At 39.8% G+C, this 27,938-nt stretch overlaps 2 protein-coding genes across 2 annotated transcripts; one reads left to right on the plus strand and one right to left on the minus strand.

Moving 5' to 3' along the window:
- Positions 1 to 120: 120 nt before the first annotated feature.
- LOC139452555 (ectonucleoside triphosphate diphosphohydrolase 4-like) lies at positions 121 to 21,693 on the minus strand. Its single transcript, XM_071234075.1, has 10 exons — positions 21,571 to 21,693; positions 13,063 to 13,421; positions 11,725 to 11,875; positions 9,933 to 10,096; positions 9,588 to 9,712; positions 8,809 to 8,981; positions 7,170 to 7,494; positions 6,147 to 6,229; positions 3,351 to 3,512; positions 121 to 2,165 (listed from the first exon to the last, which is right to left on the minus strand). Exons 1-10 carry the CDS (start codon positions 21,582 to 21,584, stop codon positions 1,913 to 1,915), a joined length of 1,809 nt encoding a protein of 602 aa, XP_071090176.1. The 5' UTR covers positions 21,585 to 21,693; the 3' UTR covers positions 121 to 1,912.
- Positions 21,694 to 21,927: 234 nt separating this feature from the next.
- On the plus strand, positions 21,928 to 27,880 carry LOC139452866 (vesicle transport protein SEC20-like). Its single transcript, XM_071234506.1, has 6 exons — positions 21,928 to 22,009; positions 23,474 to 23,566; positions 24,539 to 24,630; positions 25,923 to 26,024; positions 26,998 to 27,119; positions 27,625 to 27,880. The coding sequence occupies exons 1-6, from the start codon at positions 21,929 to 21,931 to the stop codon at positions 27,816 to 27,818; spliced, it is 684 nt and encodes a 227-aa protein (XP_071090607.1). The 5' UTR covers position 21,928; the 3' UTR covers positions 27,819 to 27,880.
- The last annotated feature ends 58 nt before the right edge of the window (positions 27,881 to 27,938 follow it).

Below are 27,938 nucleotides of genomic sequence, written 5' to 3' on the forward strand. Positions count from 1 at the left end.
TTAACGGTATTCCAGTTATATCACGGCGTGTCAGCTTAATCTGGGAGGAAAGCCCGAAGTGATTCAGGTCTGAGACGTTTACCACTTCGGTGAAACCCACCAGCAGTGGAAACCCACCAGTATGGTGCTGACAAACCTAGAAACATAATCGGGAGAACCGGGATTCAAACCCACAATCATAGGTTTCTGGTGTGCCCAAGGGTCGCAACTCTGCACAGCGAATCACGGCGCCTTAGACAACTGGGCCACCCGTGCCCCCCACTCACTTCATGTGCATCTGGGCTAATAATGTGTCAGTAATAAAACGTCCAGGGTAATGTAAAAACACTACCCCCATGTTGCAAGAGTTGCTTCATATTTTGGATAAATACCAAGATCAGTACCAATAAATAGTGATAAATACCAACACCAATTCTTTGAGAGGCATTTAGAAGTTGGAGTATTGTTTTGTTCTGTTTGTTTGTTATTTAACTCCACACTCAGCAATATTCCAGCTTTATGACAGCAGTCTATAAATAAGCGAGTCTGGACCAGATAATCCAGTGATTGACATCATGAGCATCGATCTATGCAATTGGGATACGATGACATGCGTCAACCAAGTCAGCGAGCCTGACCACCCGATCCCGTTAGTCGCCTCTTACAAGCATAGTCGCCTTTTAGGCAAGCATGGGTTGCTGAAGAGAAGATACATGGATGAACAACTTCTTTATTACATTTAGGAGCGATGTTTACGTGTAGGTTCTAACACCCTTATCACTTGCTTGATAACAGTGTTAGAACCTACACCGAAACACGGCTCCTAACTGTAACAAAGAAGATGGCCATCCATATATCTTATCCTTATCAAGATCACAACTTGTTTTCTATTTTCAGAGGTGCGAACAAGTCATATCTGTAAATACGATAACTAAAAAGAGGCACACCTAATTGTTAAAAACAGATTCATCAAAATGGATTCAACTCTAAATATCGGCTGGGACACCAAACATTCTGCTGCTCAGTGATGCCCAGAGGCCAGCCTGATGAGTAGGGAATCACTGCAGCACCTGACACATTCATTATGCTATCAGTAGGAATAAAAATATCAGTGTGAGGAGCTTATGCACCCGTGACATCAAAACTGTTGAACTAAGTCAGTGAATGTAGGTGTGGGTGTGGGTGTGGGTGTGGGTGTGGGTGTTCAGGGTTGAATAAAAAATATTTCTAAGACTATGGCAAAGATGCAATGTAAGCCCATTGAAAAACATTCTAATTTCTTAAATTTTATATTAATATCTGTGATGTGACCCAAAATAAGTCACTTGATATTCATTTGTGGCTAGCTACAGATTCCTTAACTTATTAACATTATCTCTGAACCAAAATATACAACTCAAGAGAAGTTAAGGACCACCAAATTCTTTCATATTACTATTGTTAATCTGTTATTGCATGGCAGGTTAACTATAGTACTATGGACAAATCGGGTGGTCCTTTACTTCTTTTGAGTAGCATACATTAAATACAGAATCAAGTAAAACATCCTTGATTTCCTAATATAACCTGTTCATGGCAGAGTAACTATAGTAATATGAATAAAATCGGGTGGTCCTTAACTTCTTTTGAGTAGCATACACCAGATACAGAATCATGTAAAACATCCTTGATTTCCTAATATAACCTGTTCATGGCAGAATAACTATAGTAATATGAATAAAATCCGGTGGTCCTTAACTTCTTTTGAGTAGTATACATCAAATACAGAATCATGTAAAACATCTTGATTTCCTAACATAACCGGGGCAATTAATGCATCAAGTACAGTACTATATAAAACATCCTCGAGTACTTATCACAAATTGGGTACTCGTAGCATCCCATTCACCACAGATGAAGTACATGCTCCTGGACTGCCTACTGTGAGAGGACATCACAAGTAAATGAAGCCCTTCTTCCCCTGCTCCATCTGGTCCTCCTCCGTGAGGAAGTAGGACATGGACGGGACGCGGCGGATGTTGGTCCTCTTGGGGCACAGCCTCAGTCTCTGCATGTACAGCACTATAGAGGCCAGGACGATGAAGAAGCACACCAGGATGAGGTACTCGTTGTAGAACAGTCTCGACACGCGGAACCAGGACGGCTTGTGCATCGACTGGTACTCCATTTGATGTTTTTCTATGTCCCTGAAACAGAGAGTGAAAGATGTCTTCTAGTGAGGTTGTAACTATCTACTGCAGGATCTACTACGCCGATCGATGGTACAAGTGCCAGGAAGGGATTTAACGTGTGTATGCTACAGTTACCGTATTCGATGTAATAAGCGCCCATGGCCCTCTCAAAATTAGAAATAGGGGTCTCTTATTAGAATATTATTTTGGTGGGAAAAAAAAGAGTTGAAAGATAAATTTCGTGGTTTATGCTGACAGCCTGAACTGTTTATATACTGTTTAATTGCCCATAATTAAGGGTGCATATAACACATGAGTGCCTATTATACACGAATAAATAAGTCTTGTGTACATTGATCAATCGGAAGGGGAGCTAATTGGGATTGTTCACTTGCCAATATATTAGCAAATATCGCCATGGGCGCTTATTAGAGCGGGGCGCTTATTACGTCAAATACGGTATGTTGATTGATGGTATAAGTGCCTAAACGATTCTGATAATTGTTTTCATTTGGCTACATATCCACAATGCAGAAAGTTACGAAGACTACCAACAGCTTTCTTTAGCTACTCATTCACACTTTTATATGTGTTGTTTTCTGCCGCAGTCAGTGATATTCAGGCTAGATAATGGCAACCATGTACACAGTCAAGACTAGTACACACAAACCAGTGGTCGACATTATGAGTAACATCCGTCGTAGTACAATAACACACAATCAACTAAGTCACAGCCCTGCAATCTTTTAGTTGCCTCTTAAAATAAGCAGCAGGGGATATGAGGTGAAATGGGGTTTAACATTCAAATGGGGTTTAATGTTGAAATGGTGTTTAACACTGAAATGGGGTTTAACATTGAAATGGGGTTTAATGTTGAAATGGGGTTTAACACTGAAATGGGGTTTAACATTGAAATGGGGTTTAATGTTGAAATGGGGTTTAATGTTGAAATGGTGTTTAACACTGAAATGGGGTTTAACATTGAAATGGGGTTTAATGTTGAAATGGGGTTTAATGTTGAAATGGGGCTTAACATTAAAGATTATTGCACAATGCACATACATTGCGAAGTGGGTGCACGTGTGGGTGGCTGCTTGTAATAGTCCACGAGATACCATGCCACAGTTTAATATGGATACCCCACTCAGGGGATATACAGACTCCGAGCTGGATGTATGATATTAAGGAGACTAGTCCTACCTGAGTGGGATGTACCGAGTCCTGTAGATGAGAGCTCCTAATGTCCACTGGACATCCTTGTTGTTGATGAGTTGAGCAGATTTCAGATTCTTGTACTCCTCAGGGAACTTGAAACCGTTGTGGAAGACTGTGGACAGCCATGCTGCCTTGAAACACTGGTATCTGTGTGGAGTGAGTGAGTGAGTGAGTTTGATGCCCCTTTGTACAGTATTACAGTTATATGAGTGTGTTAGCTTGATGTAAGAGGACTTGGTCTCAGATGGTAATCATATGAGCACTTCTGGTTTAATAACATCACTCAAGGCTTGGGAAGACATACACGCAATGCAGTACAACTTTCAAACAGGAAACACTGCCTTGAGCTACCTTAATTACAAACTTATAATGACAGTGACCTTCATTCTCAACCATGTTCAGTCTAGAGAGCATGTGCAAAAGTTCCTCAAATTGCATTAATATTTGTTTGTTGTTTAACGCCACACTCAGCAATATTCCAGCTATATTACGGCGGTCTGTAAAAAACGAGTCTGGACCTGACAATCCAGTGATTGAAATCATGAGCATCGATCCACACAATTGGAATCGATGACATGCACCAACCAAGTTAGTCACCTCTTACGACAAGCATAGTCGCTTTTTAGGGCAAGCTTGGGTTGCTGAAGGCCTATTCTACCCCGGATCTTCACGGGTGTATTCAAGTTATTCAAGTATGCCTAGCTCATTTTGAGTGATCTTGAACTTCACAAAACTGTAGCAGTGGCGGATGTCAAATTTGAGCAAACACATTCTACAGCCACTGTTACAGGGCTGCTTAACTAACGGTATTCAAATATTTCAAGTTTATCAAATCTCTGAGCTCACAAATTACAGACACTTTGTCTCAGTGAAATACAATGTATGTGTGTGACACTACTAAATCTATTTTGTGACTGCAAATGGACTCTCAATGAGACAACTCAAAGCGTGAAAAGAGACAACTTGGTTTTCACTTGCTTGTCACCTCACTACTGACCCCCTGACAAGTTTGACAACAAACTCGCAGTGGAAACTAAACTCAATTAACTAAACCTGAACTAACCTTGCAATCAACTTAACGTGAAATCCCCATATAATGTAATGAGCAATGAAAATGCAATAACATACAATGAAAATGAATTTTAACCTTAAACTGAAGTTGCTGTTTAATTAGCGTATGTTGAAAATGTCAATGGATAACTATCTCAACTATTTCTCCTCTACTCTTCACTATACTATCGGCTAAGCTGTTGTGTATTTAGGAATCAGCCACTGTGTCCCGGAACATGACTCTTGTTCCCATATGCTCCAGAACACTCGGTGACATCCTGATGTCTGTACAGGCTGACAAAGTACAGTACAGTTTAGTAGTTCATTAAGAATGTACATTGTTCCACACTCAAATATTATGCTCAAAGGGCAGACAAGAAAGGGCAGTTCGGTAGAAAGCTTGGTGGCAATCTCGTTAAAATCAGGTCTTAGTTCTCGCTACCGCTAAGCAAAGATCTGAGGACATCCCATAACGGGTCACGTCAGACCGACCTTGCACGAAATTTGACCGACCAATGGAATGACCAATCAGAAGGCAGCTTTCTCGTGCTTTTCAGCACAAATTTCAAATTGGCAACTAAGCTTCGATTATTTCTCGATTACAAATTTGAAACCTGAACAAAAAAGCATCCTGGAATGGCTATATGATGGTCTAGATTGTAAGGATTCAGTCGTTAAACCCATAACAATCGTTTGAAATACCCCATGTTAAAGGTTTCAAGATTGCATGATTAGAAATCACATTCCGACTACCACTTTCCTAATCTGGTAAGCGACGCACTGATTGGTCGGATGAAAGGTCGTTCTGATGTGCCCCCTCATGGGATGTCTTCAGATCTTTGTTTAGCAGTAGCGAGAACTTAGATCTGACTTTAATGAGATTGGCTTGGTGGAAGAGATTGATCTGGATGTTCTAAAAGCAAAGCAGGTAGGACCTTCACGGAGATCAGGGGTAGATTGTTCCATTCAGTGGCCGCAGCAAAGGAGAAAGTTCTTTGTCCATAACTGGAGAGTTTTACCTTAAGCCCGCAGAACAGATGTCTGGATTCAGATTAGAGTGTTTGAGGGTATAGAGTTGAAGCAGGTCAGAGATAACGAGGGGCTGATTTAGAGTGACATTGGTATGCAAGGCAGAGGACTTTGAAGATGATTCATTGTTTGATTGGAAGCCAGTGCAGTTCTCTGAGGATGGAGTTCTCTGTGTTTGGTTGGAAACGTATTTGGGTGAGGGTGAATTTTAGGGGAATTGACAAGAAGGCTGTTACAATAATCCATCTGGGAAATAAAGGGAGAAAGGATGAGAGAGTTAGGACATCCGTGGCTGACATGTATCATGTAGAGAAAACCCCGACAAGACTGACATTTAGTCCCGGAAATAAATACATGTGTTAAGTGATATTCTAGCAATATTCTAGCAATATTACCATATCTGGTACACCAGAAATGAGCTTCATACATTATATACATATGGGGAATTGAACACGTGTCTTCGGTGTGACCAGCAAATGCTTTTTCAACAAGTCTACCCCACAGGCCCTTAAAAAAAAAGACAATACATCTACCATGTTCACATACAAGGAGTTTCAAGGAGATAAAAAAAAAACCACACCATAAAGTTAGCTTATTACTGGGAGTATGCATAACATGTACTGATTGTCTGATGACTACCGTAAGGTGACGTATGTTAATGTGTGTTATTAGAGATAGAAATGAAGAAAGTAAAACACCTACTTGAATCTAGCTTCATCAGCTTTCGGGTATAAATGCTGGTCATACCATTTAGATAATTGAGACCAACTTGAGCCACAAAACTCCTGAAATGATCAAATTATATCTAAGTTAAAACTTGTTAAACTAAATATACTTCACATTATTATCGCAATAAATAGAAGCACATTTGATAAGCCTGTTGCAGATATATACATCATCTGAGTCAGTGACTGTGGTTTGAAGCAACAGTCAAGAATATTACCATGACAACAGCTACAGTGTTGCTTGTTGTTCATGTTATCAACCACTGGTCTGTCTGTCCAGACGTGATTATTGACAGGCTGGAACATGCAGGCTGCTGAGTAACATGGCTATCTGCTTCATGCAGAGATGACCCGTGAAGATCTGTGTAGAGAATAGGTCTTCAGCAACCCATGATTGCCGTAAAAGGCGACTATGCTCGTCTTCGGCGACTAACGGGATCGGGTAGTCAGGCTCGCTGACTTGGTTGATGCATGTCATCGTATCCCAATTACGTAGGTTGGTGCTCATGATGTCAAGTATTGGATTGTCTGGTCTAGACCTGATTATTTCATACTGGCATTATATAGCTGGAATATTGCTGAGTGCGGCGTTAACAACGTACAAACAAACAAACAAATAGTCCTGGCTTTAGTTTAAGTATAGTTTAACGTTTCCGGAAAACCCAATTTCCAAGGAACCGGTGGGAATAGACTCCAATACTTTCAGACTGCCGTCATATAGCTGGATATTGCTGAGTACGGCGTTAAAAACAAACAAACAAACAAATCATGCAGACAAACATTAATCAGGCTAAAAAATTATTTTTTGGTTTTCAGGCAATGACCACATCCAAAAGGAAACACATATATATTGATGCATCCTGCTTTGAATGAAACACACGATTGGGACTGCAAGGTAACGAATATTCTAAATTACAAATGTCATAAATAGTGGCCACTCTAATTCAACAAATCTTGTGAAATCATGTTTTTATAGCCTGTGGAAGTCTTGTTCACTTACTGAAGAATATTTATTGAAAATTGCACTGCTGTAATTTCCGCCTTTGTGATAAACATCCTCCATGGAGTACCAGAACTCTGAGAAGCCGTAGAAGGAGGAGCGTGTGTGGTCAATCAAGGGCTGACTGACGCCGTTCATGGAGCAGGGTTCTTGTGGACAGGGCACAGTGAGGTTGAGGAGAGGCATGAGCCCTGATCGACACTCGTCGTAGCTGCCAGTGCCCTTGAAGTAGTGCTTGACACTCTTCTCGTCCTCACTCTCTAGCGGCATCGACTGCGGGAGGCATGGATCTAGAACTGGGTAGGTCGTGTTCTGACCAGGTCGACTGGAACAAACAACATACACATTAGCAATACTGACAAGTTTCAAGGCATCATAAATGAGTGAGTGAATGTTGTCATATGCCACAATGTAAAAGAAATGAAAATTATTTCAAGTGGAAATGGATCCTGACAATCTCTCGAACTTTTCAGCTTGGAAAAATAGGTACCACATTAATTAAATAGTTTGATCAATACTCAATGAATTGACTTAAGTTTTATTTTTTCCCATATTTTGCTAAGTCGGCATGTTCAGTTATCAATGGAAGCATGTGATGTCATCCACTGTATCTTGGTCCTGTGAAGATTCCGGGTTAGAAGAGGTTGTCAGCAGCCCATGCTTGCCGTAAAAGGAGACGATGCTTGTCGTAAGAGGCGACTAACAGGATTGGGTGGTCAGGCTTGCTGACTTGGTTGATGCAAGTCATTGTATCCCAATTGCATAGATCAGTGCTCATGATGTCAATCACTGGATTGTCTGGTCCAGACTCGATTATTTACAGAGCACCGTCATATAGCTGGAATATTGCTGAGTGCGGCGTGAAACAACGAACAAAACAAAACACTGTATCATGATGTCACAGCTGAGCATCCCCGAGTTATGTCATGTCTGTTTCACAACCCTTGGAACATTACTGATGACTTTTGTATTTTACAATGTCACTAAATGTGTTTTCAGATTTGTTTGTCTCTTTGAGTATTTGATAGCGAGAAATCTCATCTGGAACCGATGATGCAGTCTGAAAACACAGAATGTTTATCTCAGCGTTATTCCAGCCATATCAGTGTCAGGCAACCAGTGATTGGCTGTGTGTGCAACATTCAATGTTGTTGGCACTTAAGGTAAACTTGTACTGGGGAATATTCTGCTCATGAAGCCCAACAGGGGACAGGGAATGTGAAAACTCCAATTGAATTTGTATGAGCAGATTGATTTGATGTGAATGAGAGTCTGTCAGATGGATTTATTTCTGTGTCAAACAGTATGTCAGTCTCAACACAATAGGTCGTAGGTTGTAGGTCATAGGTGGTGCCTCCTTGGTGAAACCAACAAGCATGAGTATGGTGCTGACAAACAGAGAATAATGATCTGGTGAAATCAGGCATTCAAACCCACAACGAATCCTGGTCAAGCTAAGGGATGCAACTCTTCACAGTGAATTGCTTTACCTCAGACCACTGGGCCACCTGTACCCTGCTTTCATGAAAATATATCCTGATGGAAATAAACAAGGGATGGGAGACAAAGGTTTGGATTCAAATCTGTAGGAATCCAGACATAATTCAGCAATGTTGTGAAGAGCGCTTCAGTTATCTACCTGTCTCCTAGTTTGGCGGCCTGTTTCAGCAGCTTCTCCTCGTATCTCTCCCTGGCTGAGTTGGCTCCGTAGCCCAGGAAGGTGGTCACGTACACGCGGTATGTGTGTTCCGTGTCCGAGTCCTGGCAGCCCAGGTTCACCTCCGCCACCAGGTGCTTGGGCAGCTCTTCCCGCTGGAAGCAGTACGTTAGTGTTGTATTAGGCCCAGGTCGTGGACAGTGCTGTCGCCATTCATTTAACTTATAGTATCACTTATCTACAGGTATTGATGTGTAAATGAACATGATGAAATTATTTATACTTGCTGTTACGATCTTAAGCCAAAGGACAGTTTACTGGGGCTGGCTATCGACATAGATCACAGAGATCACTAATCGCTAACTTCATATCAATCAATTATTGATAAATATCGGAGGAGGAACTTTGAGCAAATATGTTAGAAAATCCCACAAGAAATCAACATCTTTCAAGCCACTGGTGACACATTTATGCATGAATTACTTTGTGGACAATTGAGATATAACAAAAACAGTTGCATTCGGTCTTCGACAGTTGACATCATTGGCTAATGACAAGTCTGTTTTGTAAATCTAAACTTTATTTCATCACAAAAGTTTATGTGAGTTATTATCGCCCACAAAATTTCATATCGATAATCATTAACATTTCTTCCCATTGATGATAATTCCAATTATCAATCATTTAGCCAGCCCTACATTTAACGCATATGCCTTGATAGTCTATACTACTAAAAATGACTGATATCGTCTAAGTCTCACCTCGTTGAGAACTTCGAAAGCTATCTGCACTGACCCTCCCCCCATGTCCATCATACCGACTGTCCGTCTGCGCAGGTGGGTTTTTCCGCCTTGACCAGGGAGCTTCACACTGACCAGGGCATGGTCTGAAATAGGACAGGTCATAGAAGCTCATTTCTGACTTCAGTGTGTCAGGTTTAACACAGCTTTGAACAGCATTTCAGTTATATCAAGGCATTTGAGCCTGCTATGAGGGGGAAACCCTGACGTTTTGTTTGTTTGTTTGTTGTTTAACACTGCAATCAGCAATACTCCAGCTATACACACTTCCCTATAGATTCTATGATTCCTATTTTCAACTCTCACCTTCAGGCCCATGGGAAAATTTGTCAAGGACATAGTTGACGGCGATCCAAGCATACACTCCCTCCAGCTTGCCACTGATCACCTCAAAGTGGTTCTCAGCCACCTGGAAGTCGAACAGCTTGGGGATGTCTGTCAGCAAGTCTGTCAGGATGGCCTTCTGGGCTCTACAACAAAACCATTACCTTACAGTGGGCAAACAGAAGCTTCTTGGTAATGAGTAAGCGAGTGAGTGGGTGGGTGGTTGAGTGGGTGGGTGTAAAATTAAGTGGTTGAGTGAGTGGTTGAGTGAGTGAGTGGTTGAGTGAGTGAGTGGTTGAGTGAGTGAGTGAGTGAGTGAGTGAGTGAGTGAGTGAGTGAGTGAGTGAGTGAGTGAGTGAGTGAGTGAGTGAGTGAGTGAGGAGTGAGTGAGTGAGTGAGTGGGTAGTTGAGTGGGTGGGTGGTTGAGTGGGTGGGTGGGTGGGTGAGTGGGTGGGTGGTTGAGTGGGTGGGTGGGTGTAAAAGTGAGTGGTTGAGTGAGTGAGTGAGTGAGTGGTTCGGTGAGTGAGTGGTTGAGTGATTGTGTGTGGTTGAGTGGGTGAGTGAGTGAGTGAGTGAGTGAGTGAGTGAGAGAGTGAGAGAGTGAGTGAGGGTGTGGATAGCGTTCCTAGGATATCCATTAAGCACACTGAACTGGTCAGGTGGTCATTCATCCAGTACACAATCAACAACAGTGCTCTGTCTGCAGCCATTATGGCCACCTTTCACCTTTCTATTGGGGATCTGTCCCCAAATCTGTCCCACTGTCATGCTTATTTCAATCACTTTCCAAAGCACAGTTATCAGTTTCTTGACAATTGCATCTTCTATTAAATATAGGGTGCAGTGATCAAAGGCACTGCAGTTGGCTGTACAGAATTACATCCCTTAGATGTGCCAGGATCTGCCCTGAGCATGACCTTGTTTTGTCAGCATCATACTCCTGCTAGAAAGTCTCACCCAAGCCACTTTGGGCTCTTCCCCCATTAAAGTCTAATGCATAAATTAAATGCTGTGAAATTCCCTCTCTCTGGGTTACATAGGAAAGTATTTGTATCATGCTTATACACATGTACAGTGACTTACAAATTCAAGAATCACTGCAATTAACATAAGTTTTAAATAAGGTAGCACCCGTGAAGATGCGGGTTAGAATAGGTCTTCAGCAACCCATGCTTGTCGTAAGAAGTGACTAATGGGATCGGGTGGTCAGGCTTGTTGACTTGGTTGATGGATGTCATCTCATCCATTTGCGTGATTCAATGCTCATGATATCAATCACTGGATTGTCTGGTCCAGACTCGATTATTTACAGACTGTTATCATATAGCTGTGATAATGCTGAGTATGGCATAACCAATAACCAAACAAACAAATAAATGAGATAGCTGTGTTAAAACATTATTTAACAACATATTAAACAAACCAAACTCTGTGTACTAGGCCTACTGCCCTATATCTCTTGTGATTGGTTTGGTTTGTTTGATGTTTATCGCCGCACTCAGCAATATTCCAGCTATATGCTGGCGGTCTGTAAATAATGGAGTCTGAACCAGACAATACAGTGATTGACATCATGAGCATCGATCCACACAATTGGGATAGGCTGACATGCATCAACCAAGTCAGCAAGTCTGACAACCCGATCCCGTTAGTCGCCTCTTACGACAAGCATAGTCGCCATTTACGGCAAGCATGGTTTCTACCCCAGATCTTCACGGGTCCATATCTCCTGGGGCCATGTTGCCTGAAACACAGGTATTACTGTCAGTCTCACTTTTCGGGTATCATCCTCATGCCAGCTGTTGCCAGAATGTATAGCGGCGTCTCCTTGTGGTGTTCTTTAGGAATGTACTGGGACGCATACCGTAGAAGCTTAGAGATGTGGTCACTGGCATCATGTGGCGTGTCCTCATATTCAGAAAGACCTAAAGAAGAAATGTCAGCCAATCTCATTGATTTTTTATGTTAATTTCCAGTTTGGTCAAACTTTACCCCATACTGAAAACAATAATTGAACTAGTAATTAAAATTATTATGGTTTGAATTCTAACCAAGACAATTTACTACACACTGTACATGTTGCAGACAATTGTATCAGATAGCCCCTAGATAAAACAGGAATTATAAGGGAAAAAAACAAGATAACTAGAAATAAAACTGGCACACAAACATAGATTTCCTGGACGAGAATTCCTGCAACCTACGTCAAATTGACAACAGATGCAACAGAAACTACAGAAAGCATCCATTGGGATGTGGGAGATATATACATGTTAGTACCATTTAAACAGTTACAATTAATTTCCGTACATTTTCAGTTTCAGTTCATTGTTGGGAAAACTATTTTTAATTAACAGTCTCTGAGTATGCGCAATGTTACATTACCTGTGGTAGAGTACTGTATTCAATTTGGGAAATTTCTCTGGGATCCCCATATTTTAACCTGTGACCCTACAATTAATGGCTTTGAGTCCCCACCAAATATATAATCAAGATAAATCCCTGCACAAAGTATTTTCCGAATTTTCAAATCAGGAATCAAACCGGCAATCTTTGACATGTAAGTTTGTAAAAATAACATCATGTCTACAGGTGAGGTGAGGAGAAATGGGGTTTTATGTTGCGTTAAAGAGTATTGCACTTATATAGAGACTTGAATGCACATGCGTGTGTGGCTGCTTGTACTAGTCCGGACAGATGCCGATTTTATAGCGCTGGCCCCACTCGGACACAGTAAGAGTATATTGACTCCGAGTTGAACTGTAAGTTTCTATTGCTGTTAGCCATCCCAGAATGTTCTTGAGTCAAGTTTTCAAAATATTAAACATAATTTTTTCGCAAGTCGCAAGTTTGACACTAGTGCCGTAAGCTTGAGAAAGCTGTTTTTTAACTGGCTAATGTTGACTAATTGTTACTCATTCCACTGGTTGGTAAAAGTTCGCAAAAGGTGGGTCTAACGTGACCCGTGATGGGATGTCCTCAGATCTATGTTTAGCAGTAGCGAGACCTAAGATCTGACTTTAATGAGATTGGACCTATTCTAACCCAGAATCCCAGCGGAGTCTGACAGATGGTGATGCTGATTCAATTTATTCCCTGCCTCACTACTTACCGGGTGCAACTTTTTTCACGACCAAGTTTCCTTCACCATCTCTGAGCTGTTGGATGTTGAGCAGTTCGCCAGGTTTACCAGAATGTGGAGGCCAGTAGTAGACGTAGATGCGACTGCCGCTGCTGCCGCAGTCAATAACTATCCCATAATGCAACTTGGAACCTGATTTGTTGACGTCTTCTAATTCAGACTTATCTCCCTTGTTGTCAGGTCGGTCAGCTGACCTTGTTTTCACGACCACGACAACACAGAGAAGGATGAAAGCGACGATGATGAAACTGCCGATGAAGAAGGATTTCCGGGATGTTCCTTGTTGATTGGCAGCAAACATTGACGGACAGGGCCAGTTGATGTAAATTCTGAAACATACAGGTGTATGGAAGACGTGTCAAGGTTCGGATTTCTGAAAGCAGATAAAGCAGATATTTCTTTCTGCCAACAGTTGGGACTGTGGGGTAGCCTCACAGGAACTCGATGATAGCGTGCATAACATAATGTATTTGTATAGAAAAAAATCATACCCCTCTATATACATAGAGACAAGGAGTGACACCCGCCATCTTGGTTCTTATTCAAGATTTCGCACTCTGTCGGAATCACAGCTCGTTATCGCATGAAATATGAATGTCACTTGAGTACCCCTCTGACAAGTGTAAATTGGCACGGCTCCCATGGCCGAAAGCTATGAGTACACAATGCCATTTAGAAAGTGGTTAAATGTAACAAATGTTTTATTTGGGATAACACTTTCTAAGTAGTACTCAAAGTACGTTATCTAGACTACCAGTTGTCGGACTTCCATATTTGTGGAAGCCTTGGTGGCTGAGTGGGTTAGATCGCTGACTTTGTGTACTGGCGATTAGGTGCCTCACTCTGGCAAGTGTGGGTTCGAATCCCGCACGGGACTCAACCCAAAAAAAGTACTAGAATCTGTACTTTACTAAGAAAGTGTTCTCCCAAATATAACATTTGTTACACTTAAACACTTTCTAAATGGCATTGTATATTCATAACTATAGTATCCATGCAGTGAAAGCATTTCCAGATTTGGGATTGCATGCATGATATGATTGCCACTCCTTTGCTGTTATCCATGTTTCCTGGTGTAACCCTACACCTTCAGTTAATGAATTATTTACAGGTATAAATAGTGGTAGTAGCACCACTCAGATTACCTGACAAAAGTGCCCATTTGGCATTTCTTGTGTCTGGGGTAATTACTCAATCTAAATGCAGGTCTGAAGTGGGGTGAAATGTATGTTATGTAATATGCACAATTGCTCAGCAAGCGAGGAATGATCAGTTGAGGTACAAAAATATAATTCATCAAAGTATTAACCGAAAATATGTTGATTGATTAATCAGTATTATCTTGCACTGTGGACATGTTAAAAGTAAGTGTTTACACATGAAGGTTTACTAAAGCAGACCGAATACCATGTCTGGGCATAAGGTGCCGATGTGAAAACAACATACTTTGTTCAAAGGATTAACTGATAAGACGTTGATTGATCGCTCATTGTTATCTAACTCAATGAATCTTTTTAATGAACTATAAACATCATGAATGTAGTTGTCAAGTGTGTTATTTCAGCTGACCAAAGAGACTTGACACCTATGAGAAACACCAAAAAAACCTTATGTGATCAGGTGAAAAACCTACAATATCCAGAAGAGCGATATATATACATTAAAATATCAGATTGTTACAAGGACGATGTCACATCAAACATGTAAACAAACTTATGGATGGGATATTGTTCCTTTATTTGGATATTTACAGATACATTCCTCGAAACAAGGTAACCGCCTAATGTTAAACATTAGTCAGTTGTAACTATGACATTTGCATTTGTTTTCAAACAATAACAAAGGCAACAACCACTCCCAGTGAATTATCAGAGATCAGTGACACTTTAAGATGCAGGTGCTAACTGGATGGCAATTACCTAATTACTGTACATAAACACTGACCACTGGCAAGTTATAACTATTGCGTACACCTCTAGGTGATTAAAGCCTGCCTCCACTTATTGAATACAGATGTAATTAAGTGATGTAGACAATGTGAATTAGGGAATGCTTTCATCATGTTTATAGATGGATTATGGGGATTAAAGTCTATTTACATTGTAATTTGGATACCCCAAATTACAGCCATAGCTTACATGGCATTAATGTTAGATTAAATAGTATTTTAATTGAGATCACTACAGAAATGTTATGGTGTTTATGCAACCAAGTATTGATGGTTTTCCATCCTTGCTGATTTAGAACATTGCGATAATATTCTAACACTCTAAGGATACATAAAATACATTTAAGAAAAACAGCAATAAAGGTTTTTAACAGTTATTATTACAGTTTGAACACGAAGGATTTAGCAAAACTTAGCCTGCAGTGTTCCCATTTGCCGGTAATTACCAGTTTTATACCGGTAAAATTAGGCTTAGACCGGTAATTCATGTGTCTGCCAGTCCCTGTGGACTGGCAAATAAAGGACCTATTAAGGTCGAACAAAACATTGGTGATATTCATATAAGTATATTTTTCAAACAAAGTCAGCTTGTCTGTTACCATCAGGGTTTCCCCTAGACTATTTTAGTGCAAGGGAATAATATTTTGCTTTGGTTCTTGATTAAATATTTATTTGAAGCGACCATGTCAAAATATTAATAAAAAAGAGTAATTTGTGACTGATGTTTGTGTGAATGATGTGTAGATCTAACTAAGTTACTTTATAGTAGAACTAAACATAGTGTTGAAAGAAGCAGGTCATTTTTACATAGGTTTTTTTATTTGTTTGTTGGTTGCACTGACAAAAACTAGGGGAGACTGGTCATATTTAGAGTTGCCAGTCCACCAGGAGCAGCAGTTTCAAAAGCCACAACACCCACTGGTCCACTGAGTTTAGCCTCCAAACATCAAAGCTACATGTATTTGTAATGGAATTTATTAAAGTACAATCACTGGATATTACATAAACTCTTTTATTGGAATTTCTAATCAATATCCAAATGGCAAAATTAAAACGAACAATGGTGGAAAAAGCATTGAAAGACATGTACATATACCGTATTCGACGTAATAAGCGCCCTGCTCTAATAAGCGCCCGCAGCGATATTTGCTGATATAATGGCTAGTGAACAAGCCCAATTTGTATCCCTTCCGATTGATCAATGTACACAAGACTTATTCGGTATAATACCCACACATGTGTTATATGCACCCTTATTTATGGACAACTAAATTCTGGAAAAATACATTTCAGGCTGTCAGCATTAACAACAAAATTTATCTTTCAACTATGTTTTTTTTCACCAAAATAATATTCTAATAAGAGCCCCCTATTTCTAATTTTGAGAGCCCACGGGGCGCTTATCACATCGAATACGGTAAGTGCTGGACCATACTGGTATATCACACATATTTTGGATACAACATAGTCAATTGCAGCAGCACATTTTGTTAATGCTGATAATGTCAACTAATATAATAGTATTCAATCAGAAAAACGTCACCAACAGCTAGTAACAGCTGCATTATCAATGAGTTCATCATTTTAAACGTAATTGAAAACTCAAGGAAAATGACAACAGCTGTCACAAACTACTCAAAATACAGTGTTTGATAAAGCCAGACCAGTTCATATCACCTGTTTACAGATCACCAATTATTTCTTGCTTTCAAATGGAGCTGCATATAAGCAGTGATTAGTAATACATGCAAGACTCGACATTAGAAACAAATCAGGTGTTCCCAAGGACACTGGACCGTTTTTTCAGGTGTGCTGTTTTCAGTTTAGGTGGGCTTGTCTTTATTAGGTGAGGTGAAATGGGGTTTAACGTCGCGTCCAAGATTATTGCACTTATAAAGCGATGTGCATGCACGTGTATGTGTGTGGCTGCTTGTACTAGTCCGGACTGATGGCGATTTATAGTGCTAGCACACTGAGATACCATGCCGCAGTTTAACATGAAAACCCCACTCAGACACAGTATACTGACTACGAGCCGACCAGTCCTTGTTTTTGCCCCTTAATGCCGAGCGCCAGACAGGGTAACAACAAGTACCATCTTTTAACATCTTTTGGTATTACCCGGCTGGGGATCAAACCCCGGACCTTCCTCTTTCCGGGCGGACGCTCTACCACTAGACCACAGAGGCGGTCTCCTTGCTTTTATTACCCAATAATTATAACAAATAGTGATTGTCAGCTATCACAACAATCAACACGAATAACCACTTATGTTTGAAATGCATGATCCACATTATATTCTTGATATTCTGTAAAAATTCGGAAAGATGTTACTACACTGAAATCTATTTTGTGCAGTCTTGAACATCTGGTCAAACATTTGTAAGATGCAGTTAACGGAAATCACCAAATAATGCCATCTGATTTTACAACAGGAAGCCGTTTAGCGATAGTTGAAGTTGCAATTTAAGAGGAATACTCTTCCATTTCACAGTTTCATTTTGCCAAAACATGAAATAATAATTAATAAAAGTAGTTTTAATGAAAATCACCTTGCCCACGATGCATTGTACATAAAATTCAAGCGTGCCAACTCCTATTTTATGTGTGCCGTGAGCACCAATAATTTCGAGCCCTGACACGTCATCAAGGTGATAAATATATATGACTCAATAAAAGAAGTGTTAGAAATGTAGGGCCTTCTCCAAAGGTATTTCAGTCTAGGGAGCCCCTAAATCAAACTTTCAATTCTGAATCCACCGGTTTATTTTTTTCAATCATGATTTACATTATGCATTAAACATCTTCATATGTTACCGTATTCAACGTAATAAGGGCCCTGGGCGCTCTCAAAATTAGAAATATGGAGCTCTTATTAGAATAGAATTTTATTGAAAAATAAAACAGAGTTGAAAGAGGTGACAGCCTGAAATGATACATAAGAAAAGTCTGTGCGTACTATACACAACAGATATATTTTCCAGAATTTAATTGCCCATAATTCAGGGTGCATATAACACACGAGTGCGTAGTATACACGAATAAATAAGTCTTGTGTACATTGATCAATCAGAAGGGGTGCTAATTGGGATTGTTCACTAGCCAATATATTAGCAAATATCGCCGTGGGCACTTATTACGTTGAATAGGGTAATCATTTTCCAGATGTCATATTTATTTGTGTGAAAGAACATGTATTACTTGATATATACTAGGGCTGTTACGATTCACTCGCATATTCTGTGAATCGAGCCTTAACAATTCATGAATTGAATTCGTTATTCATGCATGGCCACTAGAATCGAATATTCATGTATATGCAATAATGTATATTTACATACCCTGTACCTAAAAATATCCATAACAACATATTATATGCATAGATTTCTTTCAATGACAACACTCTAATAATATTTAATTTGATAGTATTGTTTTCACTGGTCATTGTCGCATTTGAGCAGATACTATTACCTGGATAAGTGCAGTATATAAATGTATAATTCATTAATAATTAACAAGCCATGTCAAATAAATTATGATGTTATTGTTTCACTGAATATAATAGATAATACATAAACTGTTGACTTGTTATTGTAATTGTGAATTAATATTCGTATTTGTTACCCTGTATTCGTGATATGAATCGTATTCGCCTCATAGTGTATTTGTTGCAGCCCTAATATATACAATAGCAATCAATAAAATTTAATATATGGCGTATGTTGATTATTCCTGGCATGGTTAGCTGACAACTCAGATACCTTGGATACATCATTCATACTCCGTTTTCATGTAATAATTAAAAGCACTTGCTGTGGATCCAATTATTACATGAAAACTTAGTATCAATGTTATACAATGATAGATCACTGGTAAAGGAAAGAATAGCAGATATAATGTCATAACTTGAAGGGGGCACGGGTGGCCCAGTCGTCTAAGGCGCCGCTATTCGCTGTGCCGAGTTGCGTCCCTTGGCCACGCCAGAAACCTATGATTGTGGGTTCGAATCCTGGTTCGCCCCGATTATGTTTCTAGGTTTGTCCCCGTGCTCGTGGGTTTCACCAAAGTGGTAAACGTCTAAGACATGCATCACTTCAGGCTTTCCTCCCACATTAAGCTGACACGCCGCGATATAACTGGAATACTGTTAAAAGCGGCTTTAAACCCAACTCACTCACTCACTTACTCATAACTTGAAACCTATTACAATATCACAGATATCACCCTTTGGCAAGATCTGCACATTGATCTTCATCACGATAATAACTATCACCACCACCAGTAACATCTAAGGACAAACTTAGGCCACAGGCAACATTTACAATTTTCTCGCATATCTTGAAATCAGATCTTTTACTCTGAGGCAACATCAGTCTGTGCCCCGGGTCAAGGCTCATAGATTCTTGGTATAAGTGTGCAAAGCATTCAATGATTCATACCAGTGTATATTTTATTTCTATATATCAAAAACGAGATAAATGACATTCCCACTGTGAACATAACGACAGCTGCACCATTATATTGCTGTGGATATCTGATACACCCTGACATTTCTGAGCACCATAGTATCTTCCACCACAATGGAGTACCATCAAAGGCACGTTTCACTTAGATTGGGTGATCCAAGGTCGTTCAGTGAGTGAGTGAGTGAGTATAGTTTTACGCCGCTTTTAGCAATATTCCAGCAATATCACGGCGGGGGAAACCAGAAATGGGCTTCACACATTGTACCCATGTCGGGAATCGAACCCGGGTATTCGGCGTGACGAGCGAACGCTTTAACCACTAGGCTACCCGACCGCCCCCCAAGGTCGTTCAGGATTCACCTGATGCACTGTTCTACAGATGTGTTCTACGATCTTAACATCGAGAAGTATCATATCTGAGTAAAGTATCAGATTTTTATGAGATGGAAGCATACAAGAAAGGAAAGCAATGCAATTTTTCTTTCTAGTGTAAAAATATTGAAACTCAATCATATGTTTAACTGAAACACTAATAAAACCTGTATATTCAAATAGATCTTTGAAGAAGATCTTTGATTTTACGCCGCTTTTAGCAATATTCCAGCAATATCACAGCAGGGGACACCAAAAATGGGCTTCACACATTGTAACCATGTCAGGAATTGAACCCGGGTCTTCGGCGTTACAAGCTGACGCTTTAACCACTAGGTTACCCGACCACCCCAAAACAAATATGAGCTACCCCCATCCACGATGCTGGATTGCACCAAAATATTCTGAAAACTTAGAAATGAATTAGAAATTCTAGTTTTGAACATGTCCTTGAATTTGTTAAGTATTATTTGCAATAGAATTTACTCTTAAGATAACATGAAATGTACGATATTCAAACGTTTTACTCGTGGCTAGTTACAGATTATTGTCAAGACTTACTCATTATAAAATGCAAATAGACAATATGATGATTAAGGTACTAGATAGGTTGTCAAACTTATAATTCTCCCTCTCCTGTCCTTCTTGAACATATACTGTACTTCCTTACACGCCCTTGAAGATTATCATGCACCCTACCGAGAAACTATGTCATACATTTTAGATGAGGGCTTAACAATATACATGTATTTACATGTTTCCAACAGTCTGTAATAAGTTGAGGGATCTGGCAGTATGTTAACAATTTAGTCACTGGTTTCATGAAGAGTGATCTATGACCATGATGACAACAAACCGATACAAAAGCCAAAACACTACACCAGTGACCAGCTATGCTTCCCTGGAATCTCCACATACTAGTATTCAGTAAAGATGGACTTATAATGAATCTACTTAATATAATAACTTACATTATTTTCTAAATATTATATCCATGGTCTAGTGGATAGAGTGTCTGCCTGGGGAGAGGAAGGTTGGTGGTTCGATCCCCTGTCAGTGTCATTCCAAAACTTTGCACTAAAAAAAGCCTGATGTTATTATCATGATTATGGTTATCACAAGTGTTTTAGCCGCTCTACCACCTGTTTCTTTGGAACCGGTATAACCACATGCTATGATGTTCCTTGACCTAAACACAAGTGTGCAGCATTTCTGTACAGATAACATGGAAATAAACCAGACTACAGTCAGTAATCTTAAGTGTTGGTTACCTATAGAGATTAGATGTATTTTACTATCCCTGTATCTATCTCCTATATATGAAGGGTATACAATCTCAAAGTGCTATATATTATGTATATTATACTAATAAAATAAGATCGACATGTTACAAGTCCTATGCTGACCACTGTCCATTGCTGACAGTGACTGACAGTTAACATGGTTAAAATGATTTGTTTATCATGGTTGTTGTGACGCTTCAACAACTAATTTGGCATTTTTAATTCAATTTTTAATTTATAATCAAACTAAACGCTTTATGAATACTACTGATACTTTAAGTCAGAGTTTTGTAGAGATGCAGGCTATGTTAGGGACATAGGAGTAATTCTAAGCAACTAGCTTAGATATTTTTAAAATTGGTAGGCCCATTTTCTTTTGCTTAGGAATGGATATGAAATACATTCTTACCTTGCCATGCTCATCACCAGTTCTGATTACGTTGTCCTCGTAAACAACTTTCAATACAGAAACTCTGACTGAGTTTTACGTATCATGTTCCCCAAAAAACCTACACTACTCTTTGTAAAGAAATATACGTGGCCCAAACCGGAAGTAGCCGGTATCGTACATTGGTCGAAATGTCAAATTACGACATATAATTTCGCAGTATAATACTCCTCTATACAGTTGTATAAAACTAGATTATGAATATTATGTGTTCTTTTAATGCTCTAATTATACCAGGCGGCCACAAAAGTTTATAACAGATAACAAATAATATTTATGAATATGTTTACAACAACCACGATGCGTTGGCGAGTAAAACATGGCGGCGGAAGATATCCACGTCAGGCTCTGCTTGCAAGAAATTGTCAAACTAGACCTTGAAGTGAAAGCAATTATACAGGTTAATCTTTGCATGAAACTGTAACTGATTAATGATAACAGTATATACATATTTTGAACGTGTCGGCATGATTTCACTATAAAAGAGTGGTAGCTATAGTCAAGCCTTGTACAGGTGTACGCCACCACATGCCCAGCTCAAGCCTGAGTTATACAAACTAACAGCTGGTTACAGGAATATATAACGACATGTTTGAATAAGACGTTTGCAAGATCTACACATAAGAAAGTATGCACACAGGATACCTGCTGGCCCTGTACATATTAGGTCAAGTTTATGCCAGCTAATCTCTATCAACAGGCCTACTTGTCCTAAACAAGCTATGTTAGCCAGCTGCCACCGTCTGTAGTGGAGTGTAACAATGTCACGTCAAGCTCAGGTTTCAAACCCAAGACATTTGCTTAACCCTGCAGTCTACACCTCATGTTGTAGACAATTCATTATTTTCTTCAAATCTGCTTTCAAGCCTGATTTACTAATTTCACAGAGTAAGACATCACTTTTGGTGTCATTATGATCAGACACTTTAATCTTGAATTCAATATGTTTGCATACATTTTGATATGCCAGAATGTTTTACTGCATGACTGGAAAAAAATAATCCCTCAAAAGGAGAGAAAAATCATTCAGAAATATTATCTTGTGATCTCTTTCCCTGTGTTTACATTGATATGGAAATAGTTTGATAGCTACTGAAAGTTCCCAAACTGGGGAATATCACATTCTTCTCAAAATCAAATGATGACAGTAGCAGACCAGATGATGAAGATAGTGACCATGAGTCAAGTCATACTGGAACCAAGATTTTCTTAACTTTATTCACTTGGCCATGTTGTCACTCTGCAGACTGTGAGCATGCATTTAGCTCACAGAACCTAGTTGAACCACACTCAATCGGCCTCAGTCCACTTTGACCCACTGATGAGGTTGATGATTGAGGGCCCAGATTTTCACTTCATCGAGTCCCTCACTGAGTGGAGGAATGCGAGTTATTTTCATGTAGTAGAATGAATACTCCCAACTGCAAAGTTTCATACTTCAATGAATGTCAAAAATTCTGATGTTCATACAGTTTGGCCCTCATTGTATGAAGGAGTGGTTAAAGCGTTCACTTGACATGCCAAAGACCTGGATTCGATTCCCCACATTGATACAGTGTGTGAAGCCCATTTCTGGTGTCCCCCGCTGTGATATTGCTAGAATATTGATAAAAGCGACATATAACAATACTCGCTCACTCACTCCTCAAAGAATATCAAAAGCTCAGATGTTCATACAGTTTGGCCCTCATATTAATTATTTAATTGATTTACTAGAAATTTGGTTTGATTTACACTATTGATTTAACTAATTTCACCATGTTGACTGATCTCAAACAGTCAATGGCTGAAGTGTAGAAAGAGCTTTTACTGTTGTGGAAAGTGTATATTTTCAAAATATCTAATGGAGCACTTGTCTTTCTAGGATATAAGAGATTATGCTCAAACAACACAAGATGTTGAAGATTTCAATGCTCAAGCTCGAGAACGGATAACCAAATTACGTGGAAAAGTGAACGTACGTATCTTCTGTAATACCTCTCATGTGTTGTTGCCTTGATGTAACTCTGGAGCAAAAAAGATGCTTAGTCGTGTGTTTGTTGTAAGGGGTATTTGGTGAGATTCAGGGCCCACTTGCACATAGACGTAGGCATATAATAAATTTGTGCTAGTGGGCCCTGGTGGTTTTAATGTGTGACCTGACCTGGTTGTTAATATTTCCACTGTGATATTGGTTCCAATCCTGGCATGCAGGGTTTCGGATTACACAAGGTAGGATCCCTGTTAACTTCGAACACTGTCATCATGGTTATGTCAGTTTTGATTGACATGGACAAGCTTTACTCCAGTGCATTGATGATGATGATGATGATGATGATGATGATGATGATGATGATGATGATGATGTTCACCTTATTATCCGGAAAAATTAATACACCAAACTCTCTTTATTACCATTTATATTGCATGCCTTGAACATGTCGAAGATGGAACTATGCCCTTGACAACTAATTTTTGTTTTTAATAAAATATTATTACAGATGCAGTGGGAATGAAATTAGCCTATTTTCATAATGTTGATGGGGGGCACGGGTGGCCCAGTCGTCAAGGCGCCGCGATTCGCTGTGCAGAGTTGCGTCCCTTGGGCACGCCAGAAACCTATGATTGTGGGTTCGAATCCCGGTTCGCCCCGATTATGTTTCAAGGTTTGTCAGCACCATACCCGTGCTCGTGGGTTTCACCGAAGTGTTAAACGTCTAAGACCTGAATCACTTCGGGCTTTCCTCCCACATTAAGCTGACACGCCGCGATATAACTGGAATACTGTTAAAAGCGGCGTTAAACCAAACTCACTCACTCACTCATAATGTTGATTTTGTTCCAAATTTGTGAAATTTAGGATTGGCAATTCAGAAAGTCAAGTAGACATTCCAAGTTTCTTTAATCCTGTGATGTAAATAAATATTATCTGTTTCCAACATATTTGCAGGAACTGGAGCAACTGGGAAGAGAACAAGACAAAGATTCTGACAGAGAGGCCATTTTGAAAAATGTAGACAACCACCGACAAAAGCTGTCCAGGTGTGTAATGCTGTGATGAGTCTATCATTCCGAACCAATACATCTTGTGATTTCCTCACCAGTGTTCACCTGTGAGAATACTTGCAGTACTATTCGGATGATTGGTTGGAAATGGGTATTATTATCTTCCGCCATGTAGTGTTTCCGTCCGTTGTTGAGCAGAACTCTAAAACCATGAGAGATATCTTAACCAATCTGGGACGATCGAGTAGCCTAGTGGATAAAGCGTTCGCTCGTCACCAGCTTCGATTCCTGATATTGGTACAATGTGTGAAGCACATTTCTGGTGTCCCCCGCCATGATATTGAAGGAATATTGCTAAAAACGGAGTAAAACCATACTCACTCACTCACTCTTAACCAATCTTGGCACATAGATAGGCCTAATGGTGAACTGGTGCCTTTTGATACTTTAGGATTTTTGACTATTTTAATTTTTTCAGTTTCCATGGCAATGATGTTGCCTTAGACTGAAAATGGCGGTAGTATTGGCGGGGGATATGAGTATTTCATGCTTGTTGCCTTTTGGAGTTAGAAATAACTGAGTTAATAAAACTTGCATGTGCACCAGTGCATAAAGCACACACACCAGTGCATTGTATACATCATCCTGGTGGCACTGTTGATGTCATTTGAATCTGATTGTGACATAAAGTGGGAATGACATCACACTAGAAATGACGTCATAGCTGATGATTAGTGACGTCATTCAACAATCTTTTGCTTTTTTTTTAAAGAGGAGCTCGAAAGGGCTAAAAAGTAAGGGGTAATGATGAAATTATTACACTCGCATTTGTGTCATACTGATTTTACGAAACTCTCTCTCTCGGGAACTATAAGAATTCTGACACTCGTTTGTAAAATCAGTATGACACACATGCTAGTATAAAAATCTCTACAAGTTATGCAGTATCTTTGACTTGCAAGCGTTGATTTCATTATGGGTTTCAACATGACATTTGGTGGTGGTGAACTAACATGCTGAAGACATAGGTTAGATTCCCCTTGTTTACAAAATGTGAAGCCCATTTCTGTGTTACCGGGGCAATGATATGGGTGTATTAATAAAAGCATTGTAAAATCCTTTTCACTAAAGTCACATAGGAAATATATCCATCTTTGTTATGAATATCTTATTGAAAATAAGTTTTTTTTTATTTATCAGTTTTATATTGTTTGAGATTTCAGAAATTTACTATTAACTTTATAAATTTTTTGAAGTTTCAAAACTGTTCAATTTAACCACAAACAAAATAACCCCCGTCCTCCAATGTGCTCTTGTTTCCTTCCCAGCACAATCACCAGTCTGCGACAGTCGAACCTGACAACACAGCTGATGATAGAGAAGAGGACAAAAGAACAGCTCCTGTCAGGTGGAATGTCAGCTAAGCAGAGGTGAGATCAGATAAAGACTTGGTCAATTAGTGGTTCTGAAGTGTGCTTCAAGAACAGTGGCTAGAAATACGTTGGTTCAAGGATGGGTGAAACTACAATGACAGCACCCGATGTCTCTAAAATGTTTCATGTCTTCATATCCCATGGGGATTCTGGAAAAGAATATTGATCCCCAGCCCCCTTTGCTGGTCGTAACAGGTACTATATGGATTGGGTGGTCATACTCAGTGTCTTGGTTGATGCACGTCATCATACCCCAATTGCGTGGATCGATCCTCATGATAAAAATCCCTGTTTATTTACAGACCGTCATATAAATTGTTTGATAGGCATGACAAGGTAGACACAATTTTATGGATAACAAGTCTTGCTTGACAACAGTATAAGGATCGATACCGAAACACCGCTTTTTACAGTATTAAAGAAGTTGTTTTCCATAAAATTGTACCTTGTTGCCTGTCATATAACTGGAAATTGCGGACTGTGGCATTAAACCACAAAAAAATATATCCCATGCTTGTCTCTAAAAGGACAAAGGGATCTAAGGTGCTGTATCTTACTGTGCAACAATACCAGGAGTTAGCAGCACTGGGTTCAAAGTCTAGGTTCTCACTTGGTCTCACTCACACATATCAATCAAATGGAGATAATTGTACCATTCGAGAAACTTGTTATCTTTATTAAAGACTTACCACTATCTTAGCGCCAAGGTTGCTGTGGCGGGCAGGGCTGGTCCAGGCTTGCGGGTAGAGCCGATGTGAATCCCTGCCTCATACCATGCCACTCTGAATATGTTTTGGAAATGTGAATTACATTGTATGTCATTGATGTATACTGTATACACTTACTGAGATGAACAACATTTGTAAAAAATATAAAAGGATTGCTCTGTGGTTCGAACAGGTACTGTCCATACTTTGTAACAAGTAACTCTAAGGGGATTGCAAGTCAACCTGGATAATGTTTGTTACAGAGGTAAGGGCAACAAGGAGACCCTGGCTAAGACTGCCAGCAACATCACAGAGAATCTGATGAGCCTCAACAAGATGCTGACAGGACAGTTGGAGCAGAGTGAGCTCAGCATGAGCATGTTAGGTGGGTGCATACTCCATCAGGGAGTTTTGTTTACATGTTTGCATGTTTCGTAGTAGAAAATGTATTTGGGACACGTGAAGATCCGGGGTAGAATAGATCTTCGGCAACCCATGCTTGCCGTAAGAGGCGACTAACGGGATCGGGTGGTCAGACTCGCTGACTTGGTTTATGCATGTCATTGATCCCAATTCGTGGATCGATGCTCATGATGTCATTCCCTGGATTGTCTGGTCCAGCCTCAATTATTTACACACCGCTGTCATATAGCTGGAATATTACTGAGTGCGGCGTTAAACAACAAACCAACCAAAACATGTAATTGGTATCTGCTTGAGACGGTCTGATTTCATTGTAAAATATACAGAAACTGTTGACAAGTCCAAGCCACATGATAGTTCATTTGTCTGATGAACATGGCTTCGAGCATGCAGCATGTTTGCACTCTCAACCAAACCCAAGGGTAGTGTATTAATCTGTTTCACGTCTGCTTCTTTCCTTTCCCCAGCTTCCTCCTCCAAGACTGTGACTGACACGCAAGATGAGTTCCGCAACATGGGCGGGCACATTGAGAACTCCCGGCGCCTCCTTACCAAATATGGACGCAGAGAACTAACAGACAGATTATTGATATTTCTTGCTCTGGTTTTCTTCTTTGCGACAGTGTTGTACATAATGAAGAAAAGACTCTGGCCATCATGATAAATGTGTTCATTAATTGTAAATATTCATACAGGATTAAATAGTGCAATATATGTTTTCACATTTCACTGTTAATTGCTTTGAAAGGGAGTGTACAAATAAACACGATCAGGCAAACCA

The sequence above is a fragment of the Haliotis cracherodii genome, unplaced genomic scaffold, assembly GCF_022045235.1.
Source record: "Haliotis cracherodii isolate W230 unplaced genomic scaffold, xgHalCrac1.p SCAF_9, whole genome shotgun sequence".
Taxonomy (NCBI): Eukaryota; Metazoa; Mollusca; class Gastropoda; order Lepetellida; family Haliotidae; genus Haliotis; species Haliotis cracherodii.

Bases quoted from the DNA above. Each gene is read 5' to 3' on its own strand.
- LOC139452866 (XM_071234506.1), top strand. From the start codon at position 21,929: ATGGCGGCGGAAGATATCCACGTCAGGCTCTGCTTGCAAGAAATTGTC. The intron at 23,567-24,538 runs GTACGTATCTTC...ACATATTTGCAG, and splicing joins AATTACGTGGAAAAGTGAAC to GAACTGGAGCAACTGGGAAG. The intron at 26,025-26,997 runs GTGAGATCAGAT...TGTTTGTTACAG, and splicing joins GGAATGTCAGCTAAGCAGAG to AGGTAAGGGCAACAAGGAGA.
- LOC139452555 (XM_071234075.1), bottom strand. The intron at 8,982-9,587 runs GTGAGACTTAGA...TACTGCTTCCAG, and splicing joins CTTTCGAAGTTCTCAACGAG to CGGGAAGAGCTGCCCAAGCA. The intron at 2,166-3,350 runs GTAGGACTAGTC...TCTCTGTTTCAG, and splicing joins ACTCGGTACATCCCACTCAG to GGACATAGAAAAACATCAAA.